Below are 20313 nucleotides of genomic sequence, written 5' to 3'. Positions count from 1 at the left end.
TGAAGACCGAAACAAAGAAGTCATTGAGCATCTCCGCCATTTCCAAGTTCCCTGTTACTGCTTCTCCCTCCTCGCTAAGCAGTGGGCCTACCCTGTCCTTGGTCTTCCTCTTGCTTTTAATGTATTTATAAAAGGTCTTCTTGTTTCCCTTTATGCCTGTAGCTAGTTTGATCTCATTTTGTGCCTTTGCCTTTCTAATCTTGCCCCTGCATTCCCGTGTTGCTTGCCTATATTCATCCTTTGTTAGTTGTCCTAGTTTCCATTTTTTATATGACTCCTTTTTTATTTTGAGATCATGCAAGATCTCCTTGTTAAGCCAAGCTGGTCTTTTGCCATATTTTCTATCTTTCCTACACAGCGGAATTGTTTGCTTTTGGGCCCTTAACAACGTCCCTTTGAAATACTTCCAACTCTCCTCAGTTGTTTTTCCCTTCAGTCTTGCTTCCCATGGGACCTTACCTACAAGTTCTCTGAGCTTATCAAAATCTGCCTTCCTGAAATCCATAACCTCAATTGTGGTGGTCTCCCTTCTACCTTTCCTTAAGATCATGAACTCTATTATTTCGTGATCACTGTCCCCTATACTGTCTTCCACTTTCAAGTTCTCAACTAGTTCCTCCCTATTTGTTAAAACCAAATCCAGAACAGCTTCTCCTCTGGTAGCTTTTTCAACCTTCTGAAACAGAAAGTTGTCTCCAATGCAGTCCAGAAACTTATTGGATAGCCTGTGCCTCGCTGTGTTAGTTTCCCAACATATGTCTGGATAGTTGAAGTCCCCCATCACCACCAAATCTTGGGCTTTGGATAGTTTTGTTAATTGTTTAAAAAAGGCCTCATCCACCTCTTCCACCTGGCTAGGTGGCCTGTAGTAGACTCCTAGCATGATATCACCCTCGTTTTTTACCCCTTTTAGCTTAACCCAGAGACTCTCTACACAGCTATCTCCTACGTTCATCTCCACTTCAGTCCAAGTGTGTACATTTTTAATATACAAGGCAACCCCTCCTCCCTTTTTTCCCTGTCTGTCCTTCCTGAGCAAGCCGTACCCTTCCATACCAATATTCCAATCATGCGTCCCATCCCACCAGGTTTCTGTAATACTTCAAACTTTGGAAAGCCTCTTTCCTTTGAAATTTGACAAACAGAAATAAAGTAGTGGTGAAAATCTCAGTTTCCCCCGCCATGCTTCTTTGCTGTCATGTTTGTATGTCAGATTCGTGTGTATTGGTCGGTGATGATGGTACTTTTGTGTGAGGATTTAATAGAAATCTGTAGGGCAGAATGCATTCCCCACTACATTTAAGGTAGCACAGTTTTTAGTGCTCACCCTTCGATATTGTTTGTCCTAATTGAAAACTTTACATTAGAAACAATTATTGAAATCATACGAACTGGCTGTGCTGGTGACAACTGGCAACAGTGGTTACAATTCAACGGTAGTTACTAGGACAAACCCATGTCAGCTGTCGGTGCACATGCGTTGTGTACTCCCTGTTATTTCCTAGCAGGTAGCGGGGCTGATCTTACACAGGTGCTGGTCTTTCCACTGTTAGTAACCCTGCACCCTGACCATGGGATGGACAGTGAACCCAAGTGATTTTATTCAGTACAAACAGCAGCAGCGAAGTGGTTGCCGGTGAAAACAGGCCGAGCAAAGTCGATTACAGATTGAAACTAACAGGAAATGCAGAGCGAGTTCTGTCACTCAAAGCTCAGCACAAACTTACCCTGAAACTGTTCTTCTTTCAGCCAAGCCTCCAAGCCAGAGAACGCCCTTTTCCTGGGGTCTCTGGTTCATTCTCCTGGCAGTGACATGCCAGGCAAAGACAAAAGCCTGAAAACTTCCCTGAGTGGCCTCCTTTTGGGGCGGGGATTCTGCTTCTACATTCCCCCTCCTATGGACAATTACCTGGTCAGACCCTAGCACTTGGGGTGGTCATGTGACTTCCTAAAACCAACCACTGCTCAGACTCAAAGGCCATTTGCAGGTGATCGCCCAGACATAGCGGGGAACCCCCTGGATGGTTTCATTTGCATAGTTAAACCCTAACCCTTCCCCTACTCCATATCTCTCACTTTACCCCCAAGAATGGTGCACACGCCAATCAGACACATGGCACCAGCAGCTTGTGGCGTTAAGGCTGATGGGTTACATCAGGGATTTTTCCAAAGCATCTTCGGCTTATGCATGTTTGTGCCCATAAGTCAATTTCATAAAGCAAAGGGGGGGGGGGGGTGAAACTCTCACATCGGCCCTGCATGTCACAGCCTGGCCTACCCGTGGGCCTGCTTACAGATCCACCGCGCAGGCAGAGAGCAGTTGGCATCATTCCACATAGCCTGCTTCTTTGTGCGGATCTCAACACAGTCTTCTCTGCCGCCGATCCCCTGGTGCCAGTTGTCAGGCTGAGGGTGCTCCCAGAACCTGCAGAGCAGAGTGTTCCTGTCTCAGGAGAACCACGGGCACGTGCCGAGCTCGGACTCTGGTGTCAGCAGGGGACCAAGACACCTGGAAATGACTCAGCAAAGTGCCCCCCTTCCCACCCCACCAGCGTTCTCTGCAGCATTTGTGGTCGGGGTAGCAAAGGGCTTGGGGGGGGGGGCAATTGCCGTGGGCCTCACTGGGCTGACAACGCACCCAGGAGAGCGTGTGGCTCTGAACGCGGAGCAGCAGCAGCTCATATCTCAGGGTATGTCTAGACTACATGCCTCTGTCGCCAGTCTAGACATACCCTCAGGGCCCAGCACCAAGCGCACAGCACAGCACGTCCCAGGCTCAGCCCAAGATGGGGGCGCAGGGACCGAAAGAGAGGAGCAGCGGGTTCCCTCATTGGCTTCTCTCTGCCCCGGTCATGGGCCTCAGCTCCAGCCCCTGTGCTCAGTGCACTGGCTCCAGCTGGCTCCAGTCACGTACCGACCCCTGCAGCCTGCCCCCCACCGGTGGGGAGATGGAGCACCGTGCGGAACAGGGAGAATGCAGGACCCAAGGGACTGAACAGACGCTGCTGAAAGAGCTTGTGATGAGACATTAACAGAGGATCAGTCTCCGCGTTACTCACCCGCTGCTGGCGTCTGCTCTGTATTCTGAGCCGTCCACCCAGCGCCAGCGGCCTTCAGTGCCCAGGTCGGTGAGTCCAATCCAGTGGTTTTTTCCCCGGATCTCCTTGGAGAGAAACTCCTGCCCAACACAGATCCCAGCATGGTCAGGCCACCCAAGGCAGGTTGCAGGGGCAGAGGCTGGTGCAGCTGCCTGGGCTGAACAGGCTGGGGAGTGGAACGAGCATCTGGGTGTGTGAGCAGGGCACTGGGCAGTGGGGGACACGGTGTGTGACTCCAAGCGCTAACGGCAGGAGTCCTGAAGCATCTCTGGGTCTCTGTCTTGTGACAAAGCTCTGGGTCTGGGTCTGAGTCTGGATCTGGGTCTCCCTGCAGTAACCACATCGACCTGCCATGGAGAAATGAACCAGACCCAAATCCCCCTACCCCTACCCCCCAGACTCTGGGGTGTCCAGGCCTGACACCGTGCCCCTGCCCATCTCTGCTTCTCAGCTGATGGGTGGATCCCTGCATCAGGTTCCAGGGCTGGGTATCTGAGCGCAGAGTTTGGCACAAGGCACGTCCCAGGTTTGCTGCATCCAGCCACCTTCTCCTGGCATTAAGCCAGGCCCTTGGTAGGAGAGAGATAGTCAGGCCTGCGGGGCCGCTTTGTTGGGATTTTAGGTATTTTTATCTCTTAGCTAGTAATCAGGTACGTCTGCACTGTGACACTATTTCCAGATCACTCATGTTATTCCAAAATAACGTCATCCGCGTCGACACAGCCGGCAGTTATTTCGAAATAGTGTCAAAGTACTGTCAAGCGGGAGGCCTGCTTCCTCCAACTCCTGCAGTCCTCATTGCACGAGGAGTAAGGGAAGTCGGAGGGCGAGGGCTCGATTTCGAAATAAGTGCCATGTCGACGCTCCCAATTTCGAAATAAGCGCCGCAGTTGACGTAGATCAATTTGCGTCGCTTATTTCGAGTTGAGCCCTGCAGGGTAGGCGGCCCCACAGACTCAACATGCCAGTCTGTCTGTATTTGATGGTCCCAGGCCTTGTCAGCTAGGGCAGCCATCTCCTGGGAAACATAGGGTCACGTCCGGACACATTCTGAACCAGTGCCAGTGAAGTAGGGCAATTTGGGGAGTGAGAAAGAGGATCCAACCCAAGGCCTTCAGAGAATGGGAGGAGCCTAGACGAGTTAAGGAGAACGTAGGTGGATCGCTCTGTCTCTGGCAAGGACCCACTAATCAGCAGTTGAGTTATGAAATCTTTTCTGTGTGGTTAGGATACTCACTGCTCCGCTACTGGTTATCTGCCCACTTTTGTCTGGTTCTTTGATTACTTGTGTGTGCGTGTAATCCAATAAAGGGGGCGCGATATGATTGGCTACATCCACATGTTAGTCTATGACAATTAGTCCGTTCCATTTCAGTAGAATGATTGGTTAAGGTATAGCTGAAGAGATTACTAGAGGCCTTGGGGGTAGGTAGTCATTTTTTGAGGAGTAACGTTGGTTCGAACCAAGGGGTTTGGTTCGAACTAACGCATCCCGGCACGCACTTCCTGGTTCGAATCAGCTGTGATTCGAACTAGCGCGCCAGCAAGATCTTGCTAATGAAGCGCGGAATATTTAAATCCGCTTCATTAGCAATTTGGAATGCCTGCCTTTGCATCCCTAGTCCGAACTAGGGTGCAAGTGTAGACATACCCTATGAATCTCTGTCTCCCCTCCCCATTTACTAGTTAGCATTGTTCCCAGAGATTTTCCTCTGTGTTTTAATTTGTCTTCCTTTGTTGCTCTGTAGCATCTAGCAATCAAACATGTGCTATCAAGTTTATCTTTTGTTTTGTAATAAAAATCACTTTTTTAAGGTGATGATTTATTTCTGGTGTCCTGGAAGGTACAGGAGATCTGTCTGTCTGCCTCAGACTGAGAGGTCAGCTACTACAGACTGCCGCTTGTTTTCCTCATTTCTTTGTTCGAGCTCTCTTAGGGTAAAAGAGCTGGAGGTACCCCTGGGGCTGGGTTCAAGTGTTCACCCCTGGTTTTTAGGGATTAAAATCACTTGATGGTGGCAGCAACCATCCCCTCCCCAATCTGTGTATTGTGATTCTGGAGGGAAATGTTTTATAACCAGTGCCTGTAGAGGCAAGGTTTTCAGGCTCTCTTGTGGGCCCTCTCCTTCTGCATTCAAAGGGCCAGAGTGGGAACAGCCCTTACACTTGCTCATGTGACAAAGGCCATTTGGGGAGGTACTTTTACACAAGGAGAACAGTAGGTTTCCCTCCACATGGGCAAAAGTACAAGGGGGATCTGGAGGCTTCCTCCATCTTTGTATTCAGTCTGCTCCTCAGTAATGTCTTCGTTCCCGTCATCGCTCCATCACATCCGAAGCATCTTTGCCGTGAATTGGACCCGGAAGGACGGATCACCCCTCCTAACGCAGGACGAATTCCAGAGGCTTGTAAGCTGACAGTTGATTACGTCTCTACTAAGAGACTGTTCCAAGAACTCTGTGACTGGTGTGTGTGACACGATCTCCTAAACAATTCTACTCTCAGCCTTTTCTTTCCTTTACTAACGAACCTCAGATGCTAAAGGACTGGCCCAGCGTGCCCTTTGGGGGAAGCTCTGAGTTGTGAATTGACCTGGGAATGTGGCTGCTCCTTTGGGATCAGCAGATCCTGTTGGGACTTTGTGAGACTGGTTTTAGAACCTCTCACCTGTGTACGTTTTGGTGCTGGATGTGGCACAGGTAAAGCTCAAGTGTCCAATGGGATTGCTTGTTTGACTTCGGGCCGGCCAGTGTGGCAAATAGCAGGGCTCTGTGTGACGGGCTTGGTGCCTTTTCGCAATCTTGGGATGTAAGTGACCCTGTTTCTGAGCAATCTGCCCTGATTTGAACCTCTGGACTCTGTCACATTACAGCCTTCAACAACCTTGAGCCATGGTCCAGGCCCTGAGAGGTTCCTGCACTCACCTGTTCCTCCTGGGAGGAGACGGAGGTCAGGTGTGAGCCCTGAGACACACAGAACTGCTTGGCCTGATCCCACGACTTCTCTTCTTGGGAGAAGTAATAGAGGTTCCCGCCGTGACGCCTCCAGCCTTCAGAGAACTTTGTCCACACGTCCCCTGGTAACGGAAACAGGAGTCAGATACCTGGGCTAGTCACAGGGACACCTGCATAGAGCTATGGGCTTCTCCTGCTACATTTCCCCTGCCCCTCGGCTGCCCCAGGCCCAGGGAACGTCAAAGCCTGATTCTGCAGCCACTCAGTCAATCACTTCAGTAGCAATAGGCAGGATCCCAGAGACACAGAGAGCAGCCAGCCCAGAGTCCCGCCCCCAGCACGGAAATGCAGCTGCATCTGGGCTGGAGCATGGGCCGGTGCCAGTGCAGAGCAGCACGGCTGTAATGGGAACGGGAAGACTCACTGCTCAGCTGAGCTGGAGGGGGAACTTAGGCGGTGGGGGGCAGAGGATGTAGCAGCACAAGGTGGAAAAGCGCCTGGTTCTGCACCAACAGTGCTCAGTGACCATTAGTGGTCAGTGGTGAAGGTCTCAGGCCTATTTCCTGTCAGGTTCCCTGACATCCTGCAGGGGGCACTGGCCCAGGGACAGTTCTGAGCATCACTCCCTTCCCCGCCTCCCCAGCACTGAAAGGCCGGTTTGTCTCTGCCTGTGCCTGGACTGGCCTGGATTGAGGCCGAGGGTGCAATTGAACTCCACACGGATCCCTGCGGGGTGGTGCATGCGCAGCCACAGGTGTGTCTCATTCAGGGTTACTCGGTGCTGGCGACAGACCCTGCACTGGCAGCCTGGGAGCCTGAGTCTCGTTTACCCCCCGCACCGGCAGGACCAGGGGCTCTGACTCACTGCAGGAATCCGACCCGGCTCCTCGCGCCCCAGCGACCGTGTCCAGACGGGTCTGCAGTTCTCTGTTCTCCGCACTGACATTTCCCAGCTCGGCTCTCAGCATCCGGACTCCTGCCTGCACTTCGCCCAGGAGCTGCAGCGCTGGGAGCAAGTCAGAGCGACGTCAGCGGGGATCAGAACACGGGATTGGGGGGACGTGTTCTAGGGCAGCCCCTGCCGGCCCCGTTGGGCCAGGCCCTGGGCAGGCAGGAGGGGACAGGCCCTGCTCTCAGCGGCTCCCAGTGGAGATAGATGCTGGGTGGGAGAAGTTGTTTTCCCAAAGGGCAGCTGAGGTGCAGAAACGCGTACAGAGTCCCACAGGACGTCTGCAGCAGGTCTGGGAACTGAATCAGCTCCCTGAGCTCCAGGCCCGTCTCCCCGGCCACGTCTTCCTGACTCTTCCGCCCTGTGACCTGTGAGCGCGTCCCCTGCACCTGAGTGACTCTGGGCCACAGACCGGGGGTGTGCACAGCCCCTGCCAGAGAGACGGCCTCCATCACTGTGACAGGGGCTGGTACCCAAACAGTTGTGGCTGCCTAGAAAGGGCTCAGAGGTTGGGGGTTGGGGATTTCAGCCCTGTCTGGCTCATGAGCTGCATCTCTCTGCCCCGCAAGTGTGACCCCGACACAGCTGGGCTGGGGGGACTCGGGCTTGAGGGACACACTAGTGAAAGGACAGAAGACATTGACCACTAGGCCTCCTGGTCAGAAGCAGGGAGGGATGCAGCAGCCAGCCACTGCCAGGAGGGGGTTGGCGGGATCCTGGTGCAGCCGTCCACTCCTGAGAACAGAGCCCCTATTAGCTGAGGAGTGAGCAGAGCAGCAGCCGATTGGACAGGGAGAAGGCCAAGGGCCTGGGGGCACGTGGATGCACCCACCAGCCTCCAGCCAGGTGCGTGATCGGTTTCCAGGCCTGGGGAGGGAGCGATCCTGTTGCCGAGCCCCAGGCTGAGACTTACTGTCCGATTCCCTGGCGGGCGCGGCCGAGGTGTTGGTCGGCTGCAGGGAGACTCTCAGGTTCCACGCGGCTTCTTCCACCGCCTGCAGCCGGCTCCGTCCCCGGGAATCTAGGTATCAGGTGTCGGCAGGTCAGCGAATGGACTGACCCGGCTGGGGACGCGCCAGGCCCAGAGCAGGGCCTTCCCCCCGTGCCCACCTGAGCGCGGCGGCTGCAGCTGTCTCTTTGCAAGCCTCCCCCGCGGGCACACGGGAGCCCAGGCCGTTCCGGTCGCTGCTGCTGCACGGGGCACCCATGGGGTAGGGGGGCAGCTCTGTGGGGCAGGGAACTGCTCCCAACACGCAGGGACCCTCTCCGAGTGCTGTCTGCAGCCTCGTCCCCCATCCATCCTGCACATCTGTCTCCCCTCTCCGGGGCCGCCAGGCTCCTCGCAGGCTTTCACATGTCACTGGGGGTCACCCTACACCTTGCGGAGTTGGGAAGTCTCCTCCCGTGTTCTCAGGTGGAGAACTGGGGCCGGAGAAGGTCTCAGACTCTGCAGCCAGAAGGCCCATCAGGATCATGGTCCTGACCTTCCACATGTCACAGGACACTTCACCTTTGGTAATATCTGCAATTCTGCGAGGTGATCAGCTCCACTCCCCCCTCCGACACACCCACCTCCTCTTGGCAGGGCTAGTGAGGCCCTGGAAAATGTGAGTGTTTTGGCCACTCACTGAGCAATTCGCTGCCAGGAGCACTGTGTCTAAGTCCTATATAAACAGCCAGTTAACTCAATATCAGACCCCGATCAGCTCTGACACGCTCATGCGCGGCCATCTTGTGGCAAGTCACTGAGGGCACACGAGTGAGGCTACACATGGAGTGAGGGGTGAGACTTCCTCCCGGGCTCTGAGGAGAGGGACCCCTCAGGACTGCTGGGCGCTGGCTCAGCTCTGGGAGGGGAGCGGGGTCTAGTGGGTACAGCAGGGAATAGAGACATTTGGCTTCTGTGTAAGAACCTCTGAGTGGCCAGACGGGGTGAGAGGAAAGGCCCCTCCAGCCCAGGGTCCTGTCTGCCCAGAGGGAGGGAACAGACCAGGGAACCATCCCGTGATCCTTGCCCGTCGCCCAGTCCCAGCCCCTGGCAGACGGAGTCTGGGGAAAACAGCTAATGGCCACTGATGGACCCGTCCTCCTTGAACTGCCTCAGTTCTCCCTGGAGCCCTGCTGCAGCTGGGCCGTCACACCACGGCCTGGCAGGGCCCCCCCGGTGACCATGGAGAGAGGGTCTGTGTTGTGTTAGAACTCTGCTGGGTGCCCCTGGGTCAGTGGGTGAAGGTGGGGCCACGCATGGGGCAGGAAGGGCTGTGGACCCCCAACATGCCACAGGGAAGGAGCAAGGGGCCCGCAGAGCCGCACAACTAGCAAGGCTTGGCACCGGCCGTAGGGCTGAGCCTGCCCTGCGCTCACCAGCAGTGGCGGGATGGGGAGCCACCTGGATTCAGCCACTTTGCCTAAGGGCAGGGTGGGGGAGGGAGGAGCTGTCCCCACTCTCTTCAGTGGCAGGAAGTGGGGTGTTGCACTGAGAGTTGGGGGAGCAGAGCAGGTCAGATGGCTCCACTTCCCGTCACTGCCCTGGGAGGCGCTGGGGGAGAGGTGGGGCGGGGGCAGGGAGGGGCACAGCAGGGGCAGAGGGTTGGGAGTTGGGATAGGGTGCCATCATTGTACAGCTTTGGCTGGGATCATGCTCTGCCATGCGCACGACTTTCCATTCATCATCACTGAATTCCCGCTGCCATTTGGTTGCCCAGTCACCCAGGTTTGTGAGATCCCCTGGAACCCTCTGCAGTCGCCTTGGGACCTAACCATTGTGAGCCACGTTGTAACATCTGCAAACTCTGTCACCTCCCTGGTCAGCACTTTTCCAGATAACGTCCCTGTAAGTGGAACAGCGCCGGTCCCAGGCCCGACCCCTGGAGCCCCCCATTCTGAGACTCGCCAGCCTTCCCATTTGTTCCTGCCCTCGGTTTCCATCTTCTAGGTGGAGTTCCTGACAATGTTTCCATGATTGTCTAATGATCCTTCAATTAATTGAATTAACCCTTCGATTGCCTTGCTCACCCTGGGTATGTCTACACTACCCCGCTAGTTCGAACTAGCGGGGTAATGTAGGCATACCGCACTTGCAAATGAAGCCCGGGATTTGAATTTCCCGGGCTTCATTTGCATAAGCGGGGAGCCGCCATTTTTAAATCCCCGCTGCTTCGAACCCTGTGCAACGTGGCTACACGGGGCTCGAACTAGGTAGTTCGGACTAGGGTGCCTATTCCGAACTATCGGTACACCTCATTTCACGAGGAGTAACGGTAGTTCGGAATAGGAACCTAGTCCGAACTACCTAGTTCGAGCCCCGTGTAGCCGTGCTGCACGGGGTTCGAAGCAGCGGGGATTTAAAAATGGCGGCTCCCCGCTTATGCAAATGAAGCCTGGGAAATTCAAATCCCGGGCTTCATTTGCAAGTGCGGTATGCCTACATTACCCTCCTAGTTCGAATTAGGAGGGTAGTGTAGACATATACCCCTTGTCTCCCTCTGTTCATAAACAAACTCTCGGCCCCACTGGCAGAGCTGGGAGCACCGCAAGCTCTGTAGCAGGTAAAAGCTGCCTCTTGGGCTAGGGCATGTCCAGATGATTAATTATTAATAATATTTATATTAATATAGATCTCAAGTAAGAATTTCAGGGATTTGAACTTTTGGAGGGGAAGGATTTTGACGGGATTACAAGTCTTGTGGATAGGGGGGAAGTGGTTGATGTAGTATAGCTAGACTTTACTAAGGCATTTCATATCGTGTCACATGACTTTCTTATCAATAAATTAGGGAAATAACACTTACATGGGGCTACTATAAGGTGGGTGCATACCTGGCTGAGTGCATAACTGGTGCATAAGCCGTTCTCAGGGTAGTTATCAATGGATCACAGTCATGCTGGAAGGGCATAACAAGTGAGGTTCCGCAGGGGTCTGTTTTGGGACAAGTTTCTTTCAATATCATAATGATTTAGATAATGGCATGGAGAGGACATTTATAAAATTTGGAGATCCCGAGCTGGGAGGGGTTGCGAGTGCTTTGGAGGACAGGGTCAGAATTCAAAGTGATCTGGCCAAACTGGAGAAGTGGTCTGAAGTAAATGGGATGAAGTTGACTTAGGACAAATGCAAAGTGCTGCATTGAGGAAGGAACAATCCGTGTCACACACCCAGAACGGGAAGCGACTATCTAGGAAGGATACTGCAGAAAGGGATCTAGGGCTCAGAGTGGACCACAAGCTAAATATGAGTCAGCGTGTGACACTGTTGCAGAAAAAGCAAACATGCTTCTGGGAGGCATGAACAGGAGTGTTGTGAGCAAGACATTCTTCTGCTCTGCTCTCCGCTGATTAGGCCTCAATTGGAGTCTTGTGTCCAGTTCTGGGCACCGCATTTCAGGAAAGAGGTGGAGAAATTGGAGAGTCCAGAGAAGAGCAACACACCTGCCTTGACCTGCTGTGCTCACAGGCTCCTTCACTGTGCACTGCCTGTGCCCCTCTCTGTTAACCAACACATGCTCCAGTACCCACTCAGGGTATATCTACATAGTGGCATGTAGTTTGAAATAAGCTATACAATGTGAGCTACGCAAATTGCATAGCTTCGTTCGCAGTAGAGTGCTATTCCGACAAGCCCCTTAATCCTGGTGCAATCAGGGTCACAGGATGTCGGAATAGCAAGCCCTTTCTTTGGAATGCGTTTCAAAATAACACGCTTGTTCTTAGATGTAAAGAACACTATTTCAGATGAGGGATGTTATTCTGAAATAACGCCACTATATAGACCCCAGGAAGTGGGGCTTCCCCTTGTCTGCTCCTTCAGCTCCCCACTCAAACACCCCTCTTGCCAGATGGGGCTGGGGGCTGCAGGGCAGGGGCTCTGTGGCGGGCAGGCAGTTAAACCAGCCCCGCAATCCCAGGCCAGGCCTGAACCACTGGGCTGGCCTCTCTCCGGCAGGTGGACGTTTCAGTGGCGCCAGGGCCACACCTGGGCCGAGGTCGAGCAGGCGGGGTTGCCACACGTGGCGTGAAGCCAGGGAGCTGATGCTGGGGCAGGACGAAGGACACCGGGCCCACCCCTGAGAGGTGGCTGTCTGACCCCTCCTGAGACCCCTCCAGCGCGGAGACCACGGCCTCCCTAGGTGACTGCGCCAGGGCTTGGCCATCGGTAGCGTTAGAACGTTTGTGCTGCTGTCGAACCCCAGGGCAAGATCTCACAGCGCCATTCCAATGCCCTGAGCAGGGGAGTTCCTGGAGGGACAGCCGGAAACGCGGGCGCCATGCTGCTGAGAACGGGGCGCTCCTACGCACGGGAGCCAGCTGGCCTGTATGGAAGGGGGCAAACACGGGGCGGTCGCTGAACTTACATAGAAGCGTCACAGCGAGGAGGGAGGTGGCCAGGGCCAGGACCAGGAGTAGCACCGCTGGGGTGATGCCTCTCGTCCTCTGCCACCAAGGAGCCGATCGCGTGGGAGCATTGCCTTGAAGGAGACCAAAGAAATCCGTGGTCAGTTACAGCTCGAACGCTCCCGACCGAGGCAACTGCCCCCTCCCATCCAACAACCGCGCAACCTCGTGTCCGTGACTGGGACTCACAGCAACGGTCAGTCAGGCCACGTACGGCGAGAACCAGCCTGAGCTTGAATCTCCAATCTGAGCTCCCCCCATCAGGAGTCACTGCCATGCCAAGCCAGCTTCTGTGCTAGAGATCCAGGAGCCGGATTTCTCCCTGCATAAGCATTTCTTGGGAGGGAAGTTTAGGACTTCTGAAATCTCTTCTCAGAGGAGTATTTTTAAATGAGAAAAGGAACCAGAACAACTTTATGAAAAATCACAAGAATGAGGAAGTGAAATTGGGGTAATATTATGAGCTGCAAGTGAAAACAACTAAGGAGCTATGTCTTTACACGATGCCTAGTTAACCTGTGGAACTCCTTGCGTAACTATGTTGTGAGAGTATAAGAGGGTTCCTAAAAGAACTAGGTAAGTTCATGAAAGACATGTCCATCAATGCCTGTTAGTCAAGATGGACAGGGGTGCTGTTTCTAGCCCAGTGGTGAGAAACTGCTTAGTTAACCTGTGGAATTCCTTGCCAGAGGATGCTGTGAGGCTATAAGAGGGTTCCAAAAAGATCTAGGTAAGTTCAAGGAAGACATGTCCATCAATGGTTGTTTCTAGCCCAGTGGTGGGAGACCAGAGGCCCAGCTGGGTTCTGTGTGTGGCCACAAGGCATTTTGTTTTCTGTTGCCCACAATTCTCATTTCCGTCTGCGCAGATTTTCTCTCCCAGTATTACATAAAGCCAGGCCGGGGAAGGGAGGTGCGCTGCCCCTGCCTTCCATGCTATGAGAGCCATGTGCTCCGCTTCATTCCAAGCACTGCAGAGGGAACAGCCTGCCATTTGGAGGTACACAGGCACAGTGAGCAAACCGACGCTGTCCCGGGAGGCTGTCCTGGCTACAAGAATCTTGCAGCCCATGGAGATGAAGAAGGACCAGTCATGCGGCCGCTCGCTACCCTAATGAGCCGTTCCCACTGCTGCCCTGGCCAGACGCTGGCGACAGGCGACAGGGGATGCGTCACTTGGAAGGCAGGGCTCACAGCACTGGCGTGCTCAGAAGGGCCTTTCTAGAGCATCCCTGTCCAAGACCCACCCCCAGGATGCTGATTTCACAGCAGGGGAGCCAGGCGGCCAATCCCAGACAGGGCGAAGCCTGACGATGGAAGGACCAGGACTCGCCCTGCGCTCGATCTAGGAGTTCTGCGCAGGCAGAAGCAAGTGTGCTCGGAGCATCTGGATTTGGTCTTCCAGGGGCGAACAGCAGCTACGTGGAGAGGCCAGGCTGTCAGATTCCTTCCCTGCCCGCTCTGGGCCTCAGCCATTGGCCAGCGCCGCTCTCCAGCAGGGCGTTTCCTGGCCCCCCCCCCAGACAACTCTCAGATGCCCAGATAAACCTTCCCCAGGCTGTCGGTTGGAGGCCAGAGACCTGACTGGGCCCCGACCCCATTAAACCAGCCTCGGGGGAAGCTCAGGGAGTTCACCTCTAACACTGAAGGACTCTGCTGCTGTGAGGGCGCCCCAGTGCCGGAGGGACCCGCGAGGGGTCTGCCGCCCAGGGGGAACCCCGCGGGGCTGGGCACCGGGGCAGCGGCAGACGGACACTCCCGAACAGGAAGGGAAGCTCTGGCCAGCGTTGGACGCCGACCACCTGCACAACCAGAGAAGGGCCCGGTGAAGCTGCATTTTCTCTTTCCTGGCCAAGCTGCAAAGCCCTGGGCAGTGGCAGGACACGGCGGCGCAGACGCGGTGGGGGAGCGTGGCTCTGATGAGGAGTGGGGACAGCGTGGCGGGGAGGAGGATTCGGGGGAAGAAGTGAGGGCTGCTGGATCACGTCCGTGAAACCGACGCTCCCTGGGAGCCATTCCCACACGGCAGAGCCACAGTCGGGAGTCCGGCCCACGTGCCCGAGTGTGACACACGCCCCAGGGAGAGGCTCCCGACTGGCCCGGGGGGAATGTGCCGGGGTGTGCGGCGCGTGGGAGATTTGCTCGGTTTGTGTATTCTGTGCGTGGCTCCTGAACAGACCGTTACCGCACAGCTGTTTTAGGCACTTCCCCTGGGAAAACGTTCCCCAGACCCAGAGCACCCGGACCCCGCGGGAAAGGTGGGAATATGTAAATTAACCAGATTTTCTCCCGAGCCCCTAGGTATGGCCAGGTGCCTTGTACCCTGAGCCCTGGGAAGGGAAAGGGGGGGACCTAAGAGGACTGGTGAGGCCTTGAGCCCTCAATAGGGCACAGGCAGGGGGCCCCAAATGGCTCAGGTACGAAGGTGGCTTCTCTCACGCTAACCAAGGGGGGAAGCTGCAACTCTCTGATGTGTAGAGTTTCCAGTTCTCAGCCTTTACGGAAACATTCTGGGGGGCGGGGCTTCTCCGTGGCCCAGAGCAGGCGACTGTTCTGCCTGGAGTGTCCCTTTGTCACAGCAGTCGGCCCAGCTGAGCTCCGTGCTTGGCTGCAGGTGCCTCCTGCCCCTCAGATCCTCACCTGTCCCCCTCCTCAGCCCCTCCTCCCTGCACTTCTTGCACCTTCCCAGGCCAGTTCCATGTGCTCAGAGCAGAACAGCTGGCCCACGGCATCTGGGCAGCATGGACACCACAGGGCAGAGACAAACCCACGGAGGAGGCCTCACCCAGCTGACACCTGCCTGGTCACAGCACCGAGAAGGGCCCCTTGTGCTGGGAGCTTTAGGGAAACAGCCTTGTGCCTGTCTCTGAGCTTCCAGATCCACTTGCTCCCTGTCCTTGGAGGAACAGGCTCCCTTTCCCCCTCCCCGCGCCAGGGGAGCCCCTTCCCTGCTAACACAGCCAGCACCGCCCTGCCCCAGCCGCTCAGGGGGAGAGGCCAGTGCTCTGGCAGGGACGGGGCAGAGGAAGGAATGGGGGTGTCGCGCTGAAACCGGGAGCCGAGAGGGAGCTGGTCCCCCGAGATGGGGCTGTGAGAAGCTGGCCCAGTGATCTCCTAGAGGGGCTGGCCATGCCAGTGGGCTGCGCATGGGGAGTCTGGGTGGGGTTTATGGCCAGTCCGTGTAGTGCGCTGTCCCGCAGGAGGCCGGGATGCTGGGCCCGGGCTCCCACCTCTGCTGCCCGTGTTGCTCTCCCATTGGGGACCGGCGGGGGAGGCTGCACGGGGAACGAATGACACGCGCCCTCGCCTGCTGCCCCTGCTGCAAGACTGAGCTGTGGGGACGTGGTCGGCAGAACAAGAGATCGCTGCCCAGAAACCCCTAGAATCACAGAACCCTGGGGCTGGCAGAGCCCTCAGGAGTCAGGGAGTCCTGTCCCCTGCCCAGAGCAGGACCAGCCCAACTCAATCACCCCAGCCAGGGCTTGGTCCAGCTGGGACTGAAACCTTCTAGGGATGGAGATTCCCCCCCTCCCTAGGGAACCATCCCAGTGCTTCCCCACCCGCCTTGGGAAATCGATTTTCCTAATATCCAACCTAGACCTCCCCCCCCGCAACTTGAGCCCATTGCTCCTTGTTCTGCCACCTGCCCCCACTGAGAACAGCCTCTCTCCATCCTCTTTGGAGCCCCCCTTCAGGAAGTTGAAGGCTGCTCTCAAATCCCCCCTCACTCTTCTCTTCTGTCTCTCCTCATAGGTCATGTGCTCCAGCCCGCTAAGAATTTTGGCTGCCCTCCGCTGAACCCTCTCCAATGCGTCCACATCCTTTCTGTAGTGGGGGGCCCAGAACTGGACGCAATACTGCAGATGTGGCCTCCCCAGAGTCGAAGGCCATGAGAGACAGTAAGGCCAAGCAGAGCCCAGCGGGGGTCCAGGGTTGGGTGCTTACCTTTTGGCTGGGGAGCAGCATCCGACACCTGCATGTGTCCATAGACGATCTCCCTCGCCATTCTCTGCCTGCGCACGGAGCCGGGACCCTGCTCACTGGCACCTGGGTCCTTTCTGCAGCCTGCTGGGTGGGGGCCTCCCTCTGACGCAGCCCTGGCCTGAAATAGAAATGGGAAGTGATGCCTGGTGATTTCTTGGGAAAGTGCTGCCATGGCAGAGAGAACTTCTGAATTCCTTGCACAGTTGGCAGGGCGTGTGGCCTGGTGGTGAGAGCAGCCCTGGCGGCAGCTGGGCCATGTGCAGTCAGGCCTAGTGGTGAAAGCGAGTGTTCTGACGACTGGCAAGAGCCGGGATGGGGGACACCGGAGCCCACAGCCGGATGAGGGACCCAGGGTCTGTGCCAGAGCGACAAGCCCAGCCCAGCAGTGAGGGCTAGGCCGTGCAGTGAGGCAGAGGCAGGCTGGGCGGCACAAGCAGGAGTCTGAAACCAAAGGGGATGGGGCAAAGCAGGGGCAGGGCCTCGAAGCCGACTGGGGCAGGGATGGGTCGAGCAAACCCAGCCACTGTGCGCATGGCACACGCTGGGCAGCCACTGAGCTCCTGGGGTGCTGGCTGCCCAGCAGGGCTGCTGAGCCAGCAACCAGCCACGTGCTGCAGCTACCTCGGCAGCGCCCAGGAAGGGCAGCTGGGCTCACTGGTCGCCTGGCAGTGATGTTAAAAACAAAATAACATGAGAACGGCCACACTGGGTCAGACCAAGGGTTCATCCAGCCCAGTGTCCTGTCTGCCCACAGTGGCCAACGCCAGGTGTCTCCAGAAGGAGGGAACAGAACAGGGAATTATCCAGTGATCCCTCCCTTGCTGCCCATTCACAGTTTCTAACAGTTGCTAGAGACACCATTTCTACCCATCCTGGTTAATTGTCATTGATGAACCCGGCCTCCATGAATCTATCCAGCTCTTTTTTCAACCATGTTAAAATCCTGGTCTTCACAACATCCTCTGGCAAGGAGTTCCACAGGTTGACTGTGCACTGTGTGAAGAAACACTTCCTTTTGTTTGTTTTAAACCTGCTGCCTATTCATTTCATTTGGTGACCCCTAGTTCTGATGTTTTGAGGAAATGTAAATAACTTTTCCTTATCCACACCAGTCATAATGTTACAGACCTCTATCAGGTCCCCACTTAGTCTCTTTTCTAATCTGAAAAGCCCCCATTTTTTCAATCTCTCTTCATATGGGACCCGTTCCAAACCCCTCACACTTTTGTTGCCTGTTTCTGAACTTTTTCCAATGCTAAAGTATCTTGTTTGAGATGAAGCAACCACATCTCTATGCAGTATTCAAGATGTGGGTGTAATTCATACAGGTGCAATAAGATATTCTTGGTCTTATTCTCTCTCCTTTTTTTATGATTCCTAACATTCTGTTTCCTGTTTTCACTGCTGCTGCACACGGAGTGGATGTTTTCAGAGAACTACCCACAATGACTCCAAGATCTGGCTCTTGAGTAGTTATAGCTAATTTAGTCCCCTTCATATTATATGTATAGTTGGGATTATTTTTTTCCAGTGTGAATTAATTTGCATTTATCAACATGAATATTCATTTTCCATTTTGTCGCCCAATCTCCTAGTTTGGTGAGATCCTTCTAAAGCTCTTCACAGTCTGCTTTGGTCTTAAGTATCTTGAGCAGTTTGGTATCGTCTGCAAATTTTAGTATCTCACCATTTACCCCTTTCTCCAGATCATTTGTAAATAGGTTGAATAGGATTGGTCCCAGTACCGACCCCCTGAGGGACACCACTAGTTACCTCTCTCCACGCTGAGAAATGACCATTTATTCCTACCCTTTGTTTCCTGGCTTTTAACCAGTTATCAGTCCACGAGTGGATCTTCCTTCTTATTCCATGAAAACTTACTTTACTTAAGAGTTTTTGGTTAAGGACCTTGTCAAAGGCTCTCTGGAAATCTTTCACTATATTTACTGGATCCTCCTTATCTACATGTTTGTTGACCCCCTCCAGGAACTCTAATAGATTAGCAAGACATGATTTCCCTTTACAGAAACCATGTTGACTTTTCCCCAACAAATTTTGTTCAGCCACGTGTCTGACATTTTATTCTTTAATATAGTTTCAATTAATTTGCCTGGTACTGACATAAGACTTACCGGTCTGTAATAGCCAGGATCGCCTCTAGAGCCCTTTTTAAAGATTGGCGTCATGTTAGCTACCTTCTCATCATTAGGTATGGAAGCTGATTTAAAGGGTAGCTTACAAACCAGTCAGTAGTTCCAAAGTTACCCATTTGAGTTGTCTGAGAACTCTTGGGTGAATGGTGACGACCTATGGAGCTGGTGTGAGAGTGCCGGCCCTTTCCCCCTCCCTCTGTGCTCCTCTGCACAAAGCTGATTGGCTAGGAGGGTGTACCAGTCAAGCACAGAAGGTCTCGGATCCCAGACATGCATCGAGTGAATGATCATCTTGGCCAGAAGCGCTGATAACCCACATGGCCTCCTGAGCTCAGCCTTGGACCCAGGCATGCAGACTGCATCTGTGACAGACCGGGCCAGGTCTGGGCACCACTGAGGGTGTCAGCTCAGGGTAAATTGCTCAAAACCAGGGTTCCTTACAGCCCTTGACTGGAGACCTTTCCCAAATAGGCCACAAACCAGTCACGCCGAGCGCTTCAGCTGCCTATCTGGCCAACAGGAAACCTCACAAGCAAAACCCGTAAAAACCCTGGCACTCCCTGTGCCACAATCAGCCCCAGGCCTACACAAAGATGAGAAGTTATAAAACCCGATCTCACCAACCCCAAACAGGTCCTCCCGGTCCCAAAGAACCAGCCACGGTCCCCGGTCAATTTACACTTTAGATCTTACTCACAAGAGCACGCTGGGCCAGTCCTTTAGAATCTACAATCTAAAGGTTTATTAACAAAAGAAAGAAAAGGTGGAGAGTAAGGTTGTTAAGGAGAATACATTACATGCATCAAATCTCCCAGTTCTGGATGCAGGCTCTCAGCAGAGATGTTCCAAACTGCTGGCTCAGAAGTCTCTGGTGTCCATTCTATGTCAGGATGGGTCAGCAATCCTTCCCGGCTCTCTATCCCTCGTAGGGCTGCATCTGGGATCAGTAGCAAGATTAAAGACAAGATGGAGACCGCCTCATGGCACCTTTTTATTCATTCTTGGTGCCTCCCAAGCTGGAGCTGGTCACATGCTGGCATGTTTCACATGCCAGCAGCAATGAGGCACTGGCCGGTCTGCAGGGTTCCAGGCGCATTCCTCAGGTGTGTGCTGGCCTCCCCGAGAGCCATTGTTCCTGAAGCCGTGCTAATTAGCACAGTCATTCACCGAACATTCCTTCCTCATAACAGGCAGGTCAGGCGCATTGCTCTGTCTCAGACAGAGAACATTGTCAGCACCAGCACAGAGCCCATATTCCCAACTCCACATACAAACATCACACAAGCCCATGAGCAACACACACAGAAACAGTAGAGCATAAGCTTTCGTTTGACACTTCACACGGCCCACTGTGTACCAAATTTGGGGCAACCCGCCCCCCTCCGTGGGTGCGTCTGCTCACTTTAAAATCCAATAACATGACAGCTTCCACTGAGGCCTCCTGAGCTCAGCCGAGGACCCAAGCATGTAGATCGCTTCCACCGATGCAAAGCAGGGAAAGGCTGTTTGTGGCCGTGTGTCCTGCCCTGGGTGTGCTCCTGGAGTTGTTGGCTTACAAAAAGGTTGTTTTCTTCACTTAAGTGTGGTGCTTGTTCTGGAGACTAATTCTCATCCCACTGACGGTCTCATGTAGGAAGCGTTGGGTTTTGTTCCAAGGGGCGTGGCTGGCACCCAGGCATTGGGATCCTTCCCCAACTAGGCAGATCCTCCCCCCATCTGGAAAATCTTAAAACCAACAAATAGTCTAGCAACACCTTAGGGTATGTCTAGACTACATGCCTCTGC

The 20313-nt window shown here is 54.4% G+C and overlaps 2 protein-coding genes across 2 annotated transcripts in view; one reads left to right on the top strand and one right to left on the bottom strand.

Moving 5' to 3' along the window:
* Nucleotides 1-20313, top strand: part of LOC142829725 (C-type lectin domain family 4 member K-like) — a 197788-nt gene that overhangs the window by 45711 nt on the left and 131764 nt on the right. The gene's annotated exons all lie outside the window — the stretch shown is intronic.
* On the bottom strand, nucleotides 1106-19485 carry LOC102457661 (hepatic lectin-like). The gene is made up of 8 exons (XM_075931127.2): nucleotides 19326-19485; nucleotides 16337-16493; nucleotides 12353-12466; nucleotides 7915-8022; nucleotides 6918-7058; nucleotides 6023-6174; nucleotides 3060-3178; nucleotides 1106-2425 (listed from the first exon to the last, which is right to left on the bottom strand). Exons 1-8 carry the CDS (start codon nucleotides 19329-19331, stop codon nucleotides 2275-2277), a joined length of 948 nt encoding a protein of 315 aa, XP_075787242.2. The 5' UTR covers nucleotides 19332-19485; the 3' UTR covers nucleotides 1106-2274.

The sequence above is a fragment of the Pelodiscus sinensis genome, chromosome 4 (genome assembly GCF_052426305.1).
Source record: "Pelodiscus sinensis isolate ZL-2025 chromosome 4, ASM5242630v1, whole genome shotgun sequence".
In the NCBI taxonomy this organism is placed as follows: domain Eukaryota; kingdom Metazoa; phylum Chordata; order Testudines; family Trionychidae; genus Pelodiscus; species Pelodiscus sinensis.
Note: the sequence above shows the minus strand (reverse complement) of the source record. Positions and strands in the feature narration are given on the sequence as shown.

What these genes read in the sequence shown, in the direction of transcription:
- LOC102457661 (XM_075931127.2), bottom strand. An exon ending in TCTCCTCCCAGGAGGAACAG is followed by an intron (nt 3,179 to 6,022) that starts GTGAGTGCAGGA and finishes TGTGTTGGGCAG; the next exon opens with GAGTTTCTCTCCAAGGAGAT. An exon ending in AGAGCAGACGCCAGCAGCGG is followed by an intron (nt 2,426 to 3,059) that starts GTGAGTAACGCG and finishes TCTGCTCTGCAG; the next exon opens with GTTCTGGGAGCACCCTCAGC.